This window comes from Centroberyx gerrardi, chromosome 21 (assembly GCF_048128805.1).
Source record: "Centroberyx gerrardi isolate f3 chromosome 21, fCenGer3.hap1.cur.20231027, whole genome shotgun sequence".
Taxonomy (NCBI): domain Eukaryota; kingdom Metazoa; phylum Chordata; class Actinopteri; order Beryciformes; family Berycidae; genus Centroberyx; species Centroberyx gerrardi.
Window position 1 is genome coordinate 10,951,995 of NC_136017.1, and position 16,195 is coordinate 10,968,189.

Below are 16,195 nucleotides of genomic sequence, written 5' to 3' on the forward strand. Positions count from 1 at the left end.
CGTCTCGTTCCAAAAATGTTGCCCAGCTCTCACCCAGGACGTCCCACCTTGGACAGGAAAGGCACCGCCTTGACTAAGAGGAGGGTCAAAGAGTCGAGTTTAGGGTGGAGGGGTGGGGTGGTGCAGGGGTGGGGGGTGGGGGGGTGAAACCTTGGGTAGTTTATTTATTTTATGAAGTTGTCACACATACACGCACGCACATGCACACACACACACACACACACACAAGTCCAGGATGGTCTCTACATTTTGACAGTGGAGTGAGACTGTCTAACATCCAGGAGATCCGTAAAGAAAAGCCAAATATTGACAAACAAGTGCAGTCCTGTCATTCAGGTTTCAGAGAAAGAGGGGAGGAGGAGAAAAATATAATGCAGAGATACAATACAATTCTGGGATGTAGGTAACTGTCCAGTTGTAGAAGCGTGTTCATCTCCTCGATCCAAATCGGATCAGGTAAACAAACTAGAATGTAATTGCCTGTCTGAAGCCCCAAAATGGCAAGAAGAGGTCCAATATTGAATCACATGGTTGGTTCAAACTAAAGTGTTCCTACAGTACGCAGAGCCCAGACTTCTTCACTTTTCACCTGTCAAACCCCACTGAGGGTTTTCTTCAGCTGGAGACCTTTCTAAGGCAACGGTTAAGCTGAACATAAAACTCATTCAAGATACAGAGTTGTATGATCTTAGACTTCTCGGCGCTCCGAGCGAGCGCCACTTTACCCAGAGGTCTTTGCACGCTGCGTTCACGCCCCTTAACATCACTTCTGCCCACTGGCCCGTCATGCTACCTTAACGGCCACCTGCTAATTCTGCATGTCTAATTCACAGTTTATCCTAGCCCTACTTATGACTGAGGCTGAAGGAAAAATCCACCCTAAAACACCTAAAACTATTGGTGTTGTATCTTGCATTTCTGGACCCATTTTGTTGTTTGGTGGAGTATTTTTCATTTTCCACTGGATAAACGGCCAAAAGTAGTGCTGCTACGATGGAGTTTGATAGCAGAAAATGTTTCAGCGATCTGAAACATCAACATCTTTCTAGAGTCCCCATTTTGTACCGCCATTCAACAATCTTACAGGTAGAAATCCATCGTAAAAGAGGCAGAGAGACCAATTTCTCCACCGACAGAAGCCTCAATAGACCAGAATGCAATGCAGCAACAAGACATGTTGCGTTTTGAGTAAGGGGCACCACGTTTTCTCAAGAGAAAAAACTTGCCATCTTGCACTTACTCCACCTATCGATATCGCTCTCTCCACCTACATCTATAAGCCACAGCTGGAAGCAACAAGTTTAGGCATGCTCTCTGGGGGTTGTCGAAAGGCATTCTGGGAAATGTAGGAAATCACTAACTGAAGTCGAAATAGATGAGGCAGGTTGAGGCAAAGTGGGTACACACAACAACACTGTAAGAGTATTTGAGGGTGGATTTTTCCTTTAAAAATTCCTTTGAGGGTGCTTCCTGCATCTTAAGTGTTATTTACGTGCAGCAAGTCACATACAAAACGTACAGTGTATGAACGACGGGGGATAATTCTGCTGATGATACGAATGCAACATTCGGTCATAAACAGGGCTACTTCTGTCCAACACCACCCATGCGAGGCAATGTGGCACGTGGAAAAGTTGAGAAAGTGTCTGGGAAACCCTGGGGGAGTCCGAGTCTGCGGCCCGCAAGGTTACTGCAGTGAGTATGTACAGTACAAGCTAAACGAAGTCCATATCCAATACCCTGTATCTGATGGATATATCAAGGAGGTTCCTAAAAAACCAAATAGAACATCGATCAATCTTCACTTTAAGGAGAAGAAGGCAAAAAAGTGAAGAGAGACAAAAAAGCAGATTTGCATGTCAAGCAGGGGGAGAAAACGGTGGCTGTGATGTTTTGAACTAGTGTGTCTCTAAGGAAATGCTTGACATGGAAATTGACCCTGGTGGGAAAACGGTGTAAAGTTTACCTGAACATGACCTGTACTAAACACAGCAACGAACAGCTAGGACCGGCTGACGGTCTGGCACGTATTCGCCTTCTGCAATGCATCGATGGCTGCGTCTAGCCGTTCTTTTTTCCTCTCTCGCTTTCATCTCGTCTTTCTCAGTCATTCGCATGCTCAGTGTCTCTCTTTCTCTCTCTCCCACACACACACACAGACACACTATGCTAAATTTTACTATGACACATATAGGTTTACCATCAACAGGCAACGGATCCCACGTCCCGCAGTGGAAGAGGAGGGGATTGGCTCAAAGACGGAGCAGCCGGGGCCGGGGGTGAGAAAGACCTGGAGGCTCGCGGGGGTTTTCTGTCGCCCTACTGTAATGGACTAGCACTCAATGGACTTGTGACGATGCACACAAACAGAAACCCCACCCACCCACCCCTACCCCGCCCAATGGATAACTCATGCCCACCCCATCCCAACCCTTCCCCCTTTCAAGATTACAGTCCAAATATTGTTTTCATGCCCGAGCCGGCGAGAGGAAGACATCCCTCCGTCTCGAGGCTTAGCGAGGGTTCGTTTCTCCGGTTCAGGTTCGAGGTTGTGTACTCTTCTTCTTCTTCTTCGTCGTTGTTGTCGTCGTCGGTTATCGTCACAATCGTCGTCCGTTGGTCGCTGCTTAGGTGTGTGGTCGTCGTGGTGTCCGGCGCGTTTCGTGCGTTGAGCGTCCGCGGCTCGGTTACCAGCTCATCAGGGAAGTGCGTCCCAGGGTCATGAAGTAGACCTGGCTGGCGCCGCCAGAGCGCACAGAGGCAAAGAACACCTAACAAGACGGGGGACACAAAAATACACAGTTAAACAAAGGAAAAACATTTTTAAAAGACAGTTGGAAAGTAGAGAGGGAGACAGCAGGATAGAAAGCAGGGCAGAAAGCTAGGGATTGGGCCGGTGGGGTTCCAGAGGATTTTACCAGTCGACCATCTGTGACCGCTGCTGGCTGGGACGGGGTTTGTTCTCACCTTGTCATTCCTCTCACAAAGGAACTTGAGTCTCTGCGCTCTCTTGTGCATGAAGACGCCGTCCAGGTGGCCGGTCTCCACAGAGCGGATCTCTATGGCCTTCTCTCCCCAGCCCATGATCTGGTTCGACCTAATGTAGGCTGCACAGACACAGAGGGAGGGTGTGTGTGAGGTGTGTGTCGTTCCTGCACCCTTACATAGGTCTCCGTGTTGGGATGTGTGTGTATGCACATGCTCATACTTCTACAAATAACAAAAAGTATGACTTTTTTATTGCTTTCATCCGCCAAGCAATATAGTTCCATTACCAGTAGGAGCGGTGAATTTCGGTTAGCGCATTAATAACACTTATGTGGTCACAGATATGCATTTATTGGGTATTTTACAGTGGTTTCCCAACATTCGTATGAGCGGGACCGTCCCATTCTAGAAATGTCCACCTACCCACTGAGGTGGGCATCTCTCCCCACTGCAGCACCACGTCCTTGGTGATGCGTCCGTAGGTGTTGACGTAGACGCCCTCGTCCTCGTAACACACCAGCAGCTCGATCCCGTCCGTGTTGGGCAAGATGATGATGGCGTGCGACTGGATGTTGGTCTGGATCTGAGGAGACGGAGGGAGGGATGGATGGAGAGGAAGAGGGGGAGGAACAGGAATGGGATGGATAGAAAGGGGTGAGAGGGGTGGGTAGGAGGGGTGAAGGAATAAAACGGGGAGAAGGTGAGAACAGAAGAAAGAAGATGTATGATAGAAGGCAAAGTGAGAAATTAGACCAGGGGTTCCCAAATGTTTTCATGTCAAGGACCCCCAAATAGATGCGCATTAGACCACCATTTCAAAGGATCATGTCCCAGATATGAAGATTTTTGCAGTGTGATATGATTTAGCGCAGGATTTCATCACTGTCTATACTGTGAGAGTGAAACATTTGAACAAAACAGTCTTGTGACTCTGGGCACCAGGATCCTTACATGCGTGGGCAGGTAGATGTCGTAGACGGCTCCGGAGTCCACATCCACAGCATGGAAGCCTGAGCAGGAGCCGTAGATGACCTTTAACCTCTGACCCTCCTCCACCGTCAGGTCAACCAGCAGGGGCTTGTGCACCAGGTCACCAAAAGACTGAAACCAGCAAGTAAATTAGTTAATTAGGTCGACTAGCAGAGACTTACAGACCAGGAGGACGTAACGAATAAAATCAATCAATAAATCACTTGTTATTGATCGTATTTGAGGCATTATTGCTTCCGGGTGGAATGACTAAAAAATGACCATGCTTACCTTGAAGGCCATGAATTTGTGGTAGGGTTTGGGGGCCCAGGCGTACACCTCAACAGAGTTCTTCAAGGCCAGCACCAAGAACTTGATCCTCTCGTACTTCACTGGAATGAAAAAGACAAGTGGGTCAAGGTAGGGCTTGCAGACAAAACGTGGCCCTCCACAAAAATTATTTTTGGCCCTCCAAAGGGTTCAAGAAGGTGAAAAAGTTTGGGAGTAACTGTTGTTTTGAGTGTTACTGTTGGAAATTTGGTACTTTTTACTATCAAGATTCATGAAATATTAAATATGCCATATACAATGATAGAAAAGTACATTATGGAATATATTAGTATATATTACCTTTCAAAACAGTGAGTTACAAAGTGCTTCACAAAATTAAAAGCATAGAAACAGAAAACAACAAAGGTTCAAAGTGCATCGTTACAGTATAAAACAGATGGATATAACACCAAAACAATGTGCAGTGGAGCCACATATAAAGCTATAAAATGTTTAGATTAGAATCACAGTAAAAAATCTTTAATTTCAGGTCCGGCAGCATCTTTAACCCTAAATGACAGCCAGTAGGAAGGGGAACGTACCGACTTTGTAGTGGACGCAGCCCTCCAGGTCGCCCACAGTGACCCAGCCCTGCTTCTTCTCCACCTCAGGGTCGTTGTGCAAAATCTTGTTCCTGAGCCACGACAGGTAGTACACTCGCAGCTTGTTCTTCTTACCTGCAGAGAGAGAGACAGAGACAGAGACAGAGAGAGTGAATAAAAAAGTGAAAATGAGGAGGCCTTGTACACATTTGCACATTTTCTGAGTTGTTTTAAAATGTTTTTCTAAATGAAATGTGGTTTTCCAGTCACTGTGCACAGTAGACAAGGCATACTGCACATGCCAGTGATGATGCAATGACAGCAACATCGTCAAGGAGGCAGGCACAAACAGAGTTTCGATACATTATGAAACCTTCCTCACTGCTTCTACACTGCTGGAAACAAAGGAGTCTTCATGAACAAAAAGTAATTATATATTCAAAAAAAAAAGAAGGCGGTGATGTTTGGTTCTTTCTGAATCCAAAAAGAAGATAGTGGGAGATGTGCTAAAATTCACAGCTGAGGTGTGAACATTCATAGTTAAAGTTCAACTTCCTCAATAATAGAGCTATTACTTAGAACTAGACACTGCTCAAAGAGACATGCTTTGTAGAAAGCTATTCTCTGGAGTGCTGTACACCATGACCTCAGCTCTGACAGTGGTAGCCAGTAGCAGCATGTGTACCTGATATGGTGACCAGGACGTTGAGTCCCTCCAGGACGTCCATCTGCTGGATGCGTCGTCGGTTGATCAGGGGGTAGACCTTCCCCTGACCGCTCCGGTCCAGCAGCATCAGACCGCTCTCTGTGCCCACCAGTAGGTTCACGCCTGGAGCACGAGCACACACACGCACGCACGCACACACACACACACACACACACACACACACACACACACACACACACACACACACACACACACACACACACACACACACACACACACACACACACACACGGTTAGTAGAGGAATGAGAACTTCCCAACTGTGATGAATAAAGTCTCACCTTATAAATAAGCAAAGTCTAAATATAAACCACTTGCCAACTCCAAGTACTAATCCAACTTGATCAATATGATGCATAAATAATAAGGCAATGAATATAAGGGAATTACTGCAATTTAATACACTGTAATATATTCATCTTTTGATACACTCACCCCAGAGTGCGGCACACAGGATCTCAGAGTTGAACCTCTTCTTGTACTTGCGAATCTCCGGTGTGTCGCTGGGCGGGCGCGTGTTGACCGGGTTGACGTTGACCACCGAGCCTTTGCGGGACGGGTCGGCCCGCAGCGCGTCCGCCAGCCGTCCATCCTGCCCGAATCCAGCTGGAGGGGGCACAGACAGTGGGGTCAGAGGTGACGCTGGATGCCACGATGTAATGAAATTAGTAATGGGTTTGGGTCTGGGTCTGAACACATGGCTCATAATGCACTGTCACTCTCTGTCACTCTTAAGCGTATAAATATGACTCGTCAAAATTGGCGTGATGCATCCTAAAACTGAAGGGAATAAGAGGGATTATGTTGCTAATACTCCATAACATAACTGTGATGTACAGTGTGAATCTGGGGTCGGCTTTTATCTTGGCAACCTGACACAACTTGACTAATCGCCTCAGCAACAGGCACAGTAATCAGGGAATGCCAAACACATCAGGGGGTCACAAACATGCCAAAACTGCATGATATAAAAAATAATGATCGCACTGTAATTCTTTTTGCTGAACATAGCCATTGCAATATGAATTGCAGTACATGACACAGCTGTTTCAACATTTCTTTATCAGCGCTGGGGAAAAAAATGTTTAAAAAATGTGTGTGGGGGAGAAAGTTAGATGTTCAGTCTCACTTTGTTTTCATTAAAGATAAAGGCAGCCCATTGCCATTTGGAAGTTGTAGTGGTTTCGCGTTCAACAAGTTTTTACTGGTGGTGACTTACCCATGTTGTTGAGGGAGCTGCCGCTGGATGGAGAGATCTGGAGAAGGCGTGGGTCGATGAAGGGAGTGAAGGAAGAGGAGGACTTGTGTTTGGTCATGGTGTTGCTGGCCGACTGGGTCTGACGGAGACAAATGGGGTTTAGAAAACAGACAGAGACATTCAACTTGTCCTCAACCTGCATTAAAAGGAATACCATCTCATGTTTGTATAGACAACCTTAACAACTTTAACAACATTTCTTAGCATTTCAAAGCTGTGGATCTCCATTTTTCTCTGGAAAGATAGAGCAGTGGAGTCAGGAGACATTATGGGCCTTGGTGGTTCTATATTGTCACTGAGAAACACTGACAGTCAGCAGGCAGCGTTACAGCATCAGTGAATAGGCCTTTGGTCCAGATCACGACATAAATACATCATCTACAGATTTCTTATATTGTTCTCAGGACTCTCTGCTGTTCAGATTTACAGCCACAGCTAACGTAATAAAGCAGACTGTGATCTAGAGCCGTTGATTTAAGCTCCAATAGAAAAAAGCCTATGAGTTACAGCTCCACCTTAGGGGGCTCGTAAAAAACCAGCATCCAGCTTAACTGTGTTCAATCATACTCTAAACAAATTGACACTTAAATTACATTTTTGTTATGACACAACCAACTGAGAATGCACAGTTGGCAATAAAAGCCAATTTAAGTTAATAAAACCCAAAAATGTATGACAAATTAATTTGACAAAATGCATGAGGAAAAAAAATTGACATGCAGTTTTAGTTATGTGAGTTGTTTTGAAGCTAGCAAGGACAGAAATGTTAGAAAGGAAAATCACCATGTATAACAAAGGGAAATGTGTTGGAGGGGATGAGAAATGACCCAAACAGTGATTGTTGTGAAATGTCAAAGGAAAAGCTGCTAGTAATAAAGCACACGGAGAAGATGTGATCATAACTCCACCACCCAGTTGTATCACACTCATATGCTGTAAAGTAGGCAAAATCATCTTACACATCCCTAGGAAATTAAGAGAGACTGGTTGAAAACTGAGACAAAAGGGGCAGTATGCTACAACGATCAACATTAAAAATCATTGGGATTTTTTATTTTGGGGTATTTGGAGATTTGCAGTCCCTTCCATGTTCAACACTGCAAACATCCCATGAATCAAGCAGCCTATTTCCCCCCATGATGGACAAGCTGGCACTGCAAAACCATCACACCAAGCATACCACCACCAAGCACAACTACAACTACTCAAATAGGTTATATTACGATGTACGGCTGAGAAATGCTTGTACCGTGGCAGGTCTACCCTGCAGAAGCACCACATTTAGTTAACTCCATGCCATGACCATGTTCCACCACCAGGAGGCACCAGGGTTAGCAGCGCAGTGCAGTGAGTAGCAGGAGGGGAGAAGGGGTTGCAGCAGCCCAGAAGATTCAAACCAGTTGTCAGCCAAGCCAGGAGGGGGCAGAGGAGAGCCGGAGAGAAGCCAGGAGGAGAGCGGAGGGGTAGGATAGGGCGCACAGCGGCTTGGACCAACAATCAAAGAATGGGCCACGGGTTTGTACAGACTTAGACATGGAGGTATGTTGGCTAGAGGTTGAAATGAACCCGATCTGGTTAAAATAGCTGAACTGAAAAGATGATGCTGCCAGATCTCGGTCAAATAGCGTTTGTAAATACTTAGTGTCAGATGGGTGCGGAAAGACATTACAAAGAGAGTGACTAAACCACCACAGGAAAGTATCTGAAAGTCAATACTTCTCTATGATGGACAAAAATGCAGTAATCCCCACCCATCTGGTACTCCACGAAGGTTAAAACAAACACTTAGAATTATTTGCAACCGCTATTTGACCCAGATCCGGTTACTGCACATCTAAGCCTGTACACTTCACAACGGTCCACTCCTCGGTTGTTGGTCTCAGTGGTGTGAAGGAGACATACCTCCATGGCAGTGAGCTTGTCCAGGGGGTTCTGGGGGGACATGGCAGGACTGGCATGGCTAGATGATGAGGGGAAGGAGGAAGAGCAGGAGGAGGAGGAAGGGATGGATGTGGAAGAGGAAGGGGAGTGATGGCTCTGCTGGATAAGGTCTGGTAGGTGGTGAATGCGGCTGGCAAAGCCATTTTTCTCCGGGTGGCCGAGGCTGGGGGGGCCAGCCGAGGAAGAGGAGGATGACATATTGACCAACCGCTTTATGTCACCGGTGCTCTGGAAGCAAGAACAGGCACACTTGGGCTCGAGCAAGCAGGTGGAGGGAAAGAGGGGCTGTACCTCTGGCCGCTAGCCCGCTGCTTTGTGTCATGAGTTACCCACATTTCACTTCAAGACCCTCTTATCCTGACATCATATAAAAGACAATTCATCAAGTTCCCTTGATTTGATCATCTCTGCAGACCTTCACTACTGGGCTTGTCTCTTAAAATGTAATCTACTCTAATCTAAACTATTAGGATGAGACTAGCCTGATGTGTGCAGCAGAAAGCCTACCTCAGCCTACAGACTGTTCTTGTTCACAATCTGGATAATAGGTGGATATATTAGGCTTTAAGCAAATTGAAAATAAGATCTAGAGAAACAAACGGAAAAATATACAGGGACATAGGAGAAATGATAGAGGATGAGTGGAATGACAACAGCATTAACACTGGACAAAAGAAAGAGAAAATGTGGATTTTCTAACTAGACACAAACAGAATGAGCCTCGTCTATGAAGTGTAGTCATTCACAAAATGCGCTTATGGCCAAATCCAAGCCAAAGTTGTGATTTAACAAGAACTTGTCTTCATGTGAAACTAAGCAGTTAGCAATCTCCAATTCTTGTGGAAATATTAAACCCAAAACCACATTTGTTTATATCAAAAGGTGAGAAAGTTGTAGATATAATTTTCCTTTATCTTTTTAAACAAATTCTTTGAAATAATTGTGCAGTCAAATTGTGCAATAAAGTCATGCTCCTGTCTCCTCCTACCTGTCTGATGACCAGGGTGCCGTCCTTGGAGGGGGTGGTGGCTTGGTCGCTCTCGGAGTCTTCAGCCAGCATGGTCTTAAGGGACTCCGTCTCCCCGTTACTCAGCCTCCTGCAGAAGCCATGGGAATATCTGACGTCCATAACCAGACCAGTGTTAACAACCATGCAGAAAGTCATGCAAAGCTTTGATGGATTCAACAATGCACATTCTCTAGGGTCAATCATTGCAGTATAAATGATCATGCTGGTGCTATGTAAGGCCGTGATCAGACAGGACGCATTTCTCTCATGCTGTAGCTCAAAGCAGAGCTGTGTCTCTAGTGACAGTGCAAGAAAGAACACAAAGGGCGCAAGAAGCATAAAGTCATTCTTGTTGCTATGCAACTATCTAATTAGCTAAGGTGGAGTACCAAATGGCATAATGTTGCTGAAAATACAATGGAAAGACATTGTTATCAATTGCTCTGCTTGTAATGTGCGCTTCTGCTTGTAATGTGCGCTTCAAGTCGAGACATGTTCAACTTGAAGCGTCCAAAAACACAACATGTATAGGCCGGAGGAGATGCACGCCTGCAACCAAAACACTGAAAATAACTGGAAAAAAGACGTGCGTTCAAAATTGTGTCCTAAGTGATCACAGCCTGAAAACTGTCATGTAAATATCTTGTTTCATATTTTGTCTATATGAATCTTTTCAGACACAGTGAACAGTGAAGAACCATGGATAGGTATTTGTACATCACTGGTAATTTCTTACTAACAAAGCTGAATGCAAGCGAGGCAAGGCGGGACTGATGAGCCAACACTGAAGCTAGATTGATAATCATAATTGTACCCACCCAGCCCTGGAGTCCTCAGCTCCTGAGGTGGACTCTTCTCCTGCCTCCTGGTCCACCTCCTCATCGTCGTCTTCATCGGTGGTGCCCGAGTCCTCGCTTGAGGAGGAGTAGTCGGTCACCTTGTGGGGCGGCCGCACGTCGTCTACCGCACGAAGCTCCTTGGCCAGAGCTGTCAGGTCCTGAGGGAGCCGCAAAGGGCAGAAAGGTCAAAGGTTAGGAAGGACCCGATTCTGACATTTTGGATAAAGTCAGATTGTCTAGAATGATCTCGTCCCCCGTCTCAAAACTTGGTGCATTCAGGTACTAACCAAATCACAAAGCTACCAAGCCTAAAAAAAGAAATTAATACATCTTTGGAGAATAATTTTTTGTCATTCCTCTCACAGCTGGTCACGGCATAACAATAAGGCTTTCATTTTCTAGACAATCGGAAGACAGCATCCCTCCTCACTTCATATGAACCTTCAGTGATCTACCATGTCTTGGGGGGTGAGGTCGGTTCTCCGACATTATCATTTAGACTTACAGACCCAGAACTTAGGGTATGACACATATGTAGTAAAATATTTTGCCCCCTTAAGTGCTTTTTACACTGCTTATTCTTATTCTTAGGATTAGCTTTAGCCCTAACCAAAGACCAGGCCTTGGGCTAATTACGCCCCTCGCCGCACTCCATTAGTTAGCCCTCCAGATTCTTTGCAGTCAGAACTTACCCTGCTCTAGAGTAGGGAAACAGCCCTGGGCTTAAGTAAGGGTTAGCCAAGGTAAGAAAAATACCAGTTTAACCCTTAGTAAGCCCAGGACTAAGAGCCCACATAGTCCAAGTTCTAGGATGCAGTCAGCCCTGGTTAAGTAAAGTGGCAAACTGTGTAGGAAATAGGCCTAATGTGTAGGCTATGTGTTGTACCCTCTAGTTCCAGGTCTTGTAACCATTTTGCTGGCTTTCCTGTCTAGACTAATAATCCAGTCACGTAAGGTAGCGACCAAGATCTGAGAAGCAAGGAAGGGAGGAGGGATACTTTGTTGAGCTGTCCAACACAGCAAATGGGACACAGTTTGTCCACCAGCAAAGCCAGGTGAGGTTAAGTGCCATTTCGACAAGGAAACAAGAGAAGTGTTTTTGCATTCAAATGTGTTTGCATTCAGGCTCAGGAAGCTGCTGCAGAGGGTTAACCCTTTAAGTGCCAGGTGTGTTTTGTTGATGAAAAGCAAGTGACTGAGAAAGGGACTGTGCAGGCAAGAGGCCAGTAGTAGGCAATCACATCACAGGCACAATAATAACCAGTGACAGAGCTAAAATAAATACTGAATTAATCCACATTTTTTCCAAAACCTTTTATCACATAATGCAATGAGTAGGGCAATGGTGCAAGCATAGCATAGGTGTGATTATGTAATCTTGTTTAATAGGCTTACCGCATCACCCTAAGAAATTCCCAAAGAATCACCAACCGTACGAGTCATGTGACGTTGCACACAGTAGGTAGATGAATAATTAGAGCAGTTCATAGTAGAGAAAATAGAAAAAAACACAAGTGGAAAACAAAAATCAACTCCATTTCAGTTTGCTGCAGCAGAACAGTTGCCTGGCTTTTGTCAAAATCTTTCCTGAGTGAAGGGAAACATCTGGGAAGCCTCTTAGTAGTGAGGTGATTGATTTTATTCCAATTGGTGTCCCAGCCCTCTAAAAACAAGCAATCACAGATCATGTTTGTTGACACTGCTTGGCCTTGCCACACTATATAAAACCAATTCAAAACTAATTTATGCAGGTTGGAGGAAATTAGATTTGAACAAGAGATGACCCCCGCGTTTTTACCTTGTAGTTGGGAGTAAGAAAGGTTTCATTTGCCAGGCTAATGGAATAGGACTTAACCATCTGGGGCCAGGCTAGGAAATCAATTTTTGCTTTGCCTCTAAATGGTAATGGGTCTGCTACAGTGTCTAGTAAGAAGACAAACTTAAAAAAAAATATGAAGAAAAATGCACTCCTCTCACATTTGTGAGTTCACCAACATGCCAAAAGTGCATTTTTCCTCTCGTCTAATCAAACCTCTTTTTTGGGGGGGGCATTCTTTTTGAGAGTCTAACTTACTTGAGTAGACAAGCTTAACAGCCAAAACCAAAGCTTTCTTGGCTGGTGGCTGGGGTTAAACATTTTCCACAATGTCAGCAACCATAAAGGTGTAACCAAGGAATCACACACACTTGAGTTAAAATGGACTTACAGCTGGCCGGCTAGGTCTGGCGAGGTTCTTGTCGTCAGGTTTTTTGGCAGCATTCTCAGGCCGCTGGAGAGGTGAACCTTCAGACTTGGAGGAAGCTTTGAGGGGACAAAAGGAAACACTAACTGTCAGCAAGGGGAAACACAAACTTGGGCCAGGACAGTTGGCCTCTGACAGGATCTATATGTCTTTAACTGTTTGTATCACACCAACCATGTCAGCAGAAAACACACACTAGAGCATTCTGTGCATATCGGCAACCAGAGGGTCTTAAAGGGTTAAGACAGCAACGAAGGCAACCTAGCCTCAAATAGAACCACAGACAAGCATGTTGCTGGGTACAAATGCGTGTGTGGAAGTGATGTTAGTATGGAGCTGTAAACAGAGGCAATCAACTGGAAAAGGAAATGGATATGCTTTCCTCCCAGGGCAACACAACCAATCATGTGATATTTCAAACCAATTGCAAACGGTCATGCACTGGTGGATGGTGTATGAAGAATTCCACTATCAAGCCTGTGCCAAAGCCAACGCAGCGCTTCGTTTTCTCCGCAAATGTGTCTTTTTGTTCATACAAACCAGCCAAATTTTGTTTCTGCAGCAAGTTTACTGCCAGCATAACACCACTCACTTTCAGAATTCATCATTAAACACGCTGATATTCAAGATGCAACAGAAATTACTTGGATATATTGGTATTATTACAGTATGGAATGTAGATTTGAAAAATTATGGACAGGCTATTGATTGGAGAGAATATGGAACATTTCTCTAACATCACGTAATTATAATCACCAATTGATACAGTACAAAATGATCCACAGATATTATTTGTTATATAGGAAATGTTGTCAGCTGAGGATGATCCCAAGCCCAATATGCTTTCTGTGTAACCAAAAGACTATTGGTATGTATGTACACATGTTTTTTGAGTGTTCTTCAGTTAAACAGTTTTGGAGCCAAGTGATTGACATAGTATCAGATATCACTGGGGTTCAGATACCGTGCCTCCCAAACATTGTATTGCTGAATGATGATTCTTCTCTTAATTTATTAAACCATCAGAAAAGGGTTCTTTTTGCTGGCTTAATTGCAGCCAAAAAAATCCTTATCACAAGATGGATACCCCCACATACTCTATCTATTAATCAATGGATATCTTACTTTCATAATGTACTAGACTTAGAATTGTCAATTGCATCTGCAAACAATGCTACAGGAGAAACATTAGAGGCCGTTAAAAGAGCTGCTGACCTGGTGATATCTTTTATGTAAAATATGATTGTAGATATGTGTATATTTTTATACAAGGAAGGGCGAGTCTGAGGGGGTACATGCCCAGTTTTGTGTACAATTATGATATGTTATATTAATATGCGTATGAATAGATGAACGTCTACGATTGCAGATAAGCAACACTCTGTATTATATGTGAAGCGGCAAGAGCGGTGGGGGGTAGGGTGTGGGAGGCGGAGCGGGCAAGGGGATGGCTCCTTGCCCCCCTTTTTTTTGTATTTACGTGTGTATAATTTGTATAGTTGTATGTTTATGCCACCTTGTGAGGATGGCGTGGAAAAACTAATAAAAAGTTGGTCACAAAAAAAAAACGCTGATATTCACCGTTAATTCATAAGCATTGAACCCATAAATTCTACCGGAAAGGGCATTGTTTAGTACAGTGAGGTTCAGGGTCAAACTGCGTGTTAATCAACAAAATAAGCACCGAGGTGAGAAACAAGAAAATGGCTTTGGCCTGTTTCTACACGCCTGGTATTTAGGAAGAGTGACGTCAACGGTATTAGGCATGATGTGTTAATAAAGAGTTAGTAGAGTTAGTAAAGTGCAGTCGAGTACAGTACCAGGGGACTCACAGCGTGGCCTGAAGCGGTCCCCGCAGCTGGCCTGGGAGCTGGAGTTGGAGGAGCCAGAGGAGCTGCCGCTGCCCGGCCGGGGCTGGAGCTTCTCCACCCGGTCCCACAGCGGGCGCTGCTCCGCATTACTGCCGCCAGGAACAAAGCGATGTTAGCACATACACTGGAATGGTGACATCACTCAATCATAGTACGCTCTGATGTGATTTCTTTTGTTGTTTTTTTCCCCCAAGATTTCAGGTTTTCGGCACACTTTCATTTCTAATGATAGTTTAGGGATTTCCTGCTTTGTTGTTGGATTTTTTCGTGTTCTTGATCACACTCTGATACCAGAGACACTGACATCCCACTGATCCAGGACCATTCTCATGTTGGAGGCAATCCACAGCGAACCTCGCACACATGAATTTCACATGTGGCTACCATTCACACCGCCACCGACAGTAGAATGGTGTTAGGTCTCATTAGCTTCTCTGCTTCACTTGCGTGCCGGAAAAAATGAGTTAAGGTTGGCCTGTGCATTTCCCGGGTCACTAGTCTGGTGTGAAAGGGGTATAATCATCTCAGAGCCGGGGTGCCAATTGATTGTACGTTTTGCCTTTCAGGTGAATGAATGAGATCATGGGGATTTTATCAAGGATCACAGATCCAGAGCCAGAATGAACACATACACAGGCATGCAGTTAGCCCCTTGGAGACCACACACACAAACACACCTAAGCCAAACAGGCCTGACATTTTTCTTTCAACCACTTGGGACTTTGTTTTAATATCAGCTATAAAACTACTGAAGGATTTTGGCTGCAGGTGTGTATACAAGGAATGATTTCAATTATTACCCTCTCTGTCGTGTGATGCAGACTTGCACACACTGTACAGAAGTCATTGCAAACTTGTGTCAATAAATGAACCTGGTGTATTTCTTTTATTTGGTAAATCTACCAAATCTGTGGAACTATATTTAGATGTGTGAAGTTTTCCGCCCAATTAACACTTTATGACTGCTAGCGACTTGTGAATGTGTTTTCCCACCTTCTAAATGTGTGTAATCGCCTCAGAATTTTGAAAACCACTAAAGCTATGTCTCCAAAACAAAACCCGTTTAAAGGCTGTTAGTATGTGACAGGCCTGAGAGGTCTCCTTATTTACCTGCCAGCGTTCCTCTGTCCACCCTGGTTGCCAGGTTGTGTTGGTAGAGGCGACTCTCGGCGTGACAGGACTGGAGACCTGGATGTTGTCCTCACCGGGACCTGGAAGAAACACATTCACAGGTTCTGACATAGTGGCATGTATGTGCGTGTTAGACGAACCCATTCAACTTAAAATCAAATAAAAAATAGAAAATAGAAAACCTCTACCTGCACATACACAACACCGTCAGAAGACAAAGGGTGAACCAGCACACCCCTTTACCATATTCAGATCCACAGTCGTGACAAGATACAGACTGCATAACTGCATCATCAAGTATTAGCCTCACCAAGTCAGTGAGTGACAATGTAAATGATCTGATAAGAC

General features: G+C 44.7%; 1 protein-coding gene across 6 annotated transcripts in view; it reads right to left on the bottom strand.

Annotated features, from left to right (window-relative positions):
• Nucleotides 1–2,442: 2,442 nt before the first annotated feature.
• LOC139910574 (mitogen-activated protein kinase kinase kinase kinase 4-like) overlaps nucleotides 2,443–16,195 on the bottom strand; it is a 43,469-nt gene continuing 29,716 nt past the window's right edge. For 2 of the 6 annotated variants that reach the window (XM_078291202.1, XM_078291200.1), the window contains 15 exons: nucleotides 15,827–15,927; nucleotides 14,678–14,805; nucleotides 12,810–12,904; nucleotides 10,582–10,760; nucleotides 9,743–9,872; nucleotides 8,716–8,982; nucleotides 6,775–6,892; nucleotides 5,991–6,161; nucleotides 5,515–5,658; nucleotides 4,830–4,964; nucleotides 4,249–4,349; nucleotides 3,940–4,089; nucleotides 3,412–3,571; nucleotides 2,968–3,107; nucleotides 2,443–2,771 (listed from right to left, as the gene is read on the bottom strand). In XM_078291202.1, the coding sequence (XP_078147328.1) occupies nucleotides 2,688–2,771; nucleotides 2,968–3,107; nucleotides 3,412–3,571; nucleotides 3,940–4,089; nucleotides 4,249–4,349; nucleotides 4,830–4,964; nucleotides 5,515–5,658; nucleotides 5,991–6,161; nucleotides 6,775–6,892; nucleotides 8,716–8,982; nucleotides 9,743–9,872; nucleotides 10,582–10,760; nucleotides 12,810–12,904; nucleotides 14,678–14,805; nucleotides 15,827–15,927 (2,103 nt within the window). In that variant the 3' untranslated portion in view covers nucleotides 2,443–2,687. The remainder of the gene's footprint in view (nucleotides 2,772–2,967; nucleotides 3,108–3,411; nucleotides 3,572–3,939; nucleotides 4,090–4,248; nucleotides 4,350–4,829; nucleotides 4,965–5,514; nucleotides 5,659–5,990; nucleotides 6,162–6,774; nucleotides 6,893–8,715; nucleotides 8,983–9,742; nucleotides 9,873–10,581; nucleotides 10,761–12,809; nucleotides 12,905–14,677; nucleotides 14,806–15,826; nucleotides 15,928–16,195) is intronic. The other 4 variants (XM_071897892.2, XM_078291203.1, XM_071897893.2 and 1 more) reach the window with 3 other exon arrangements.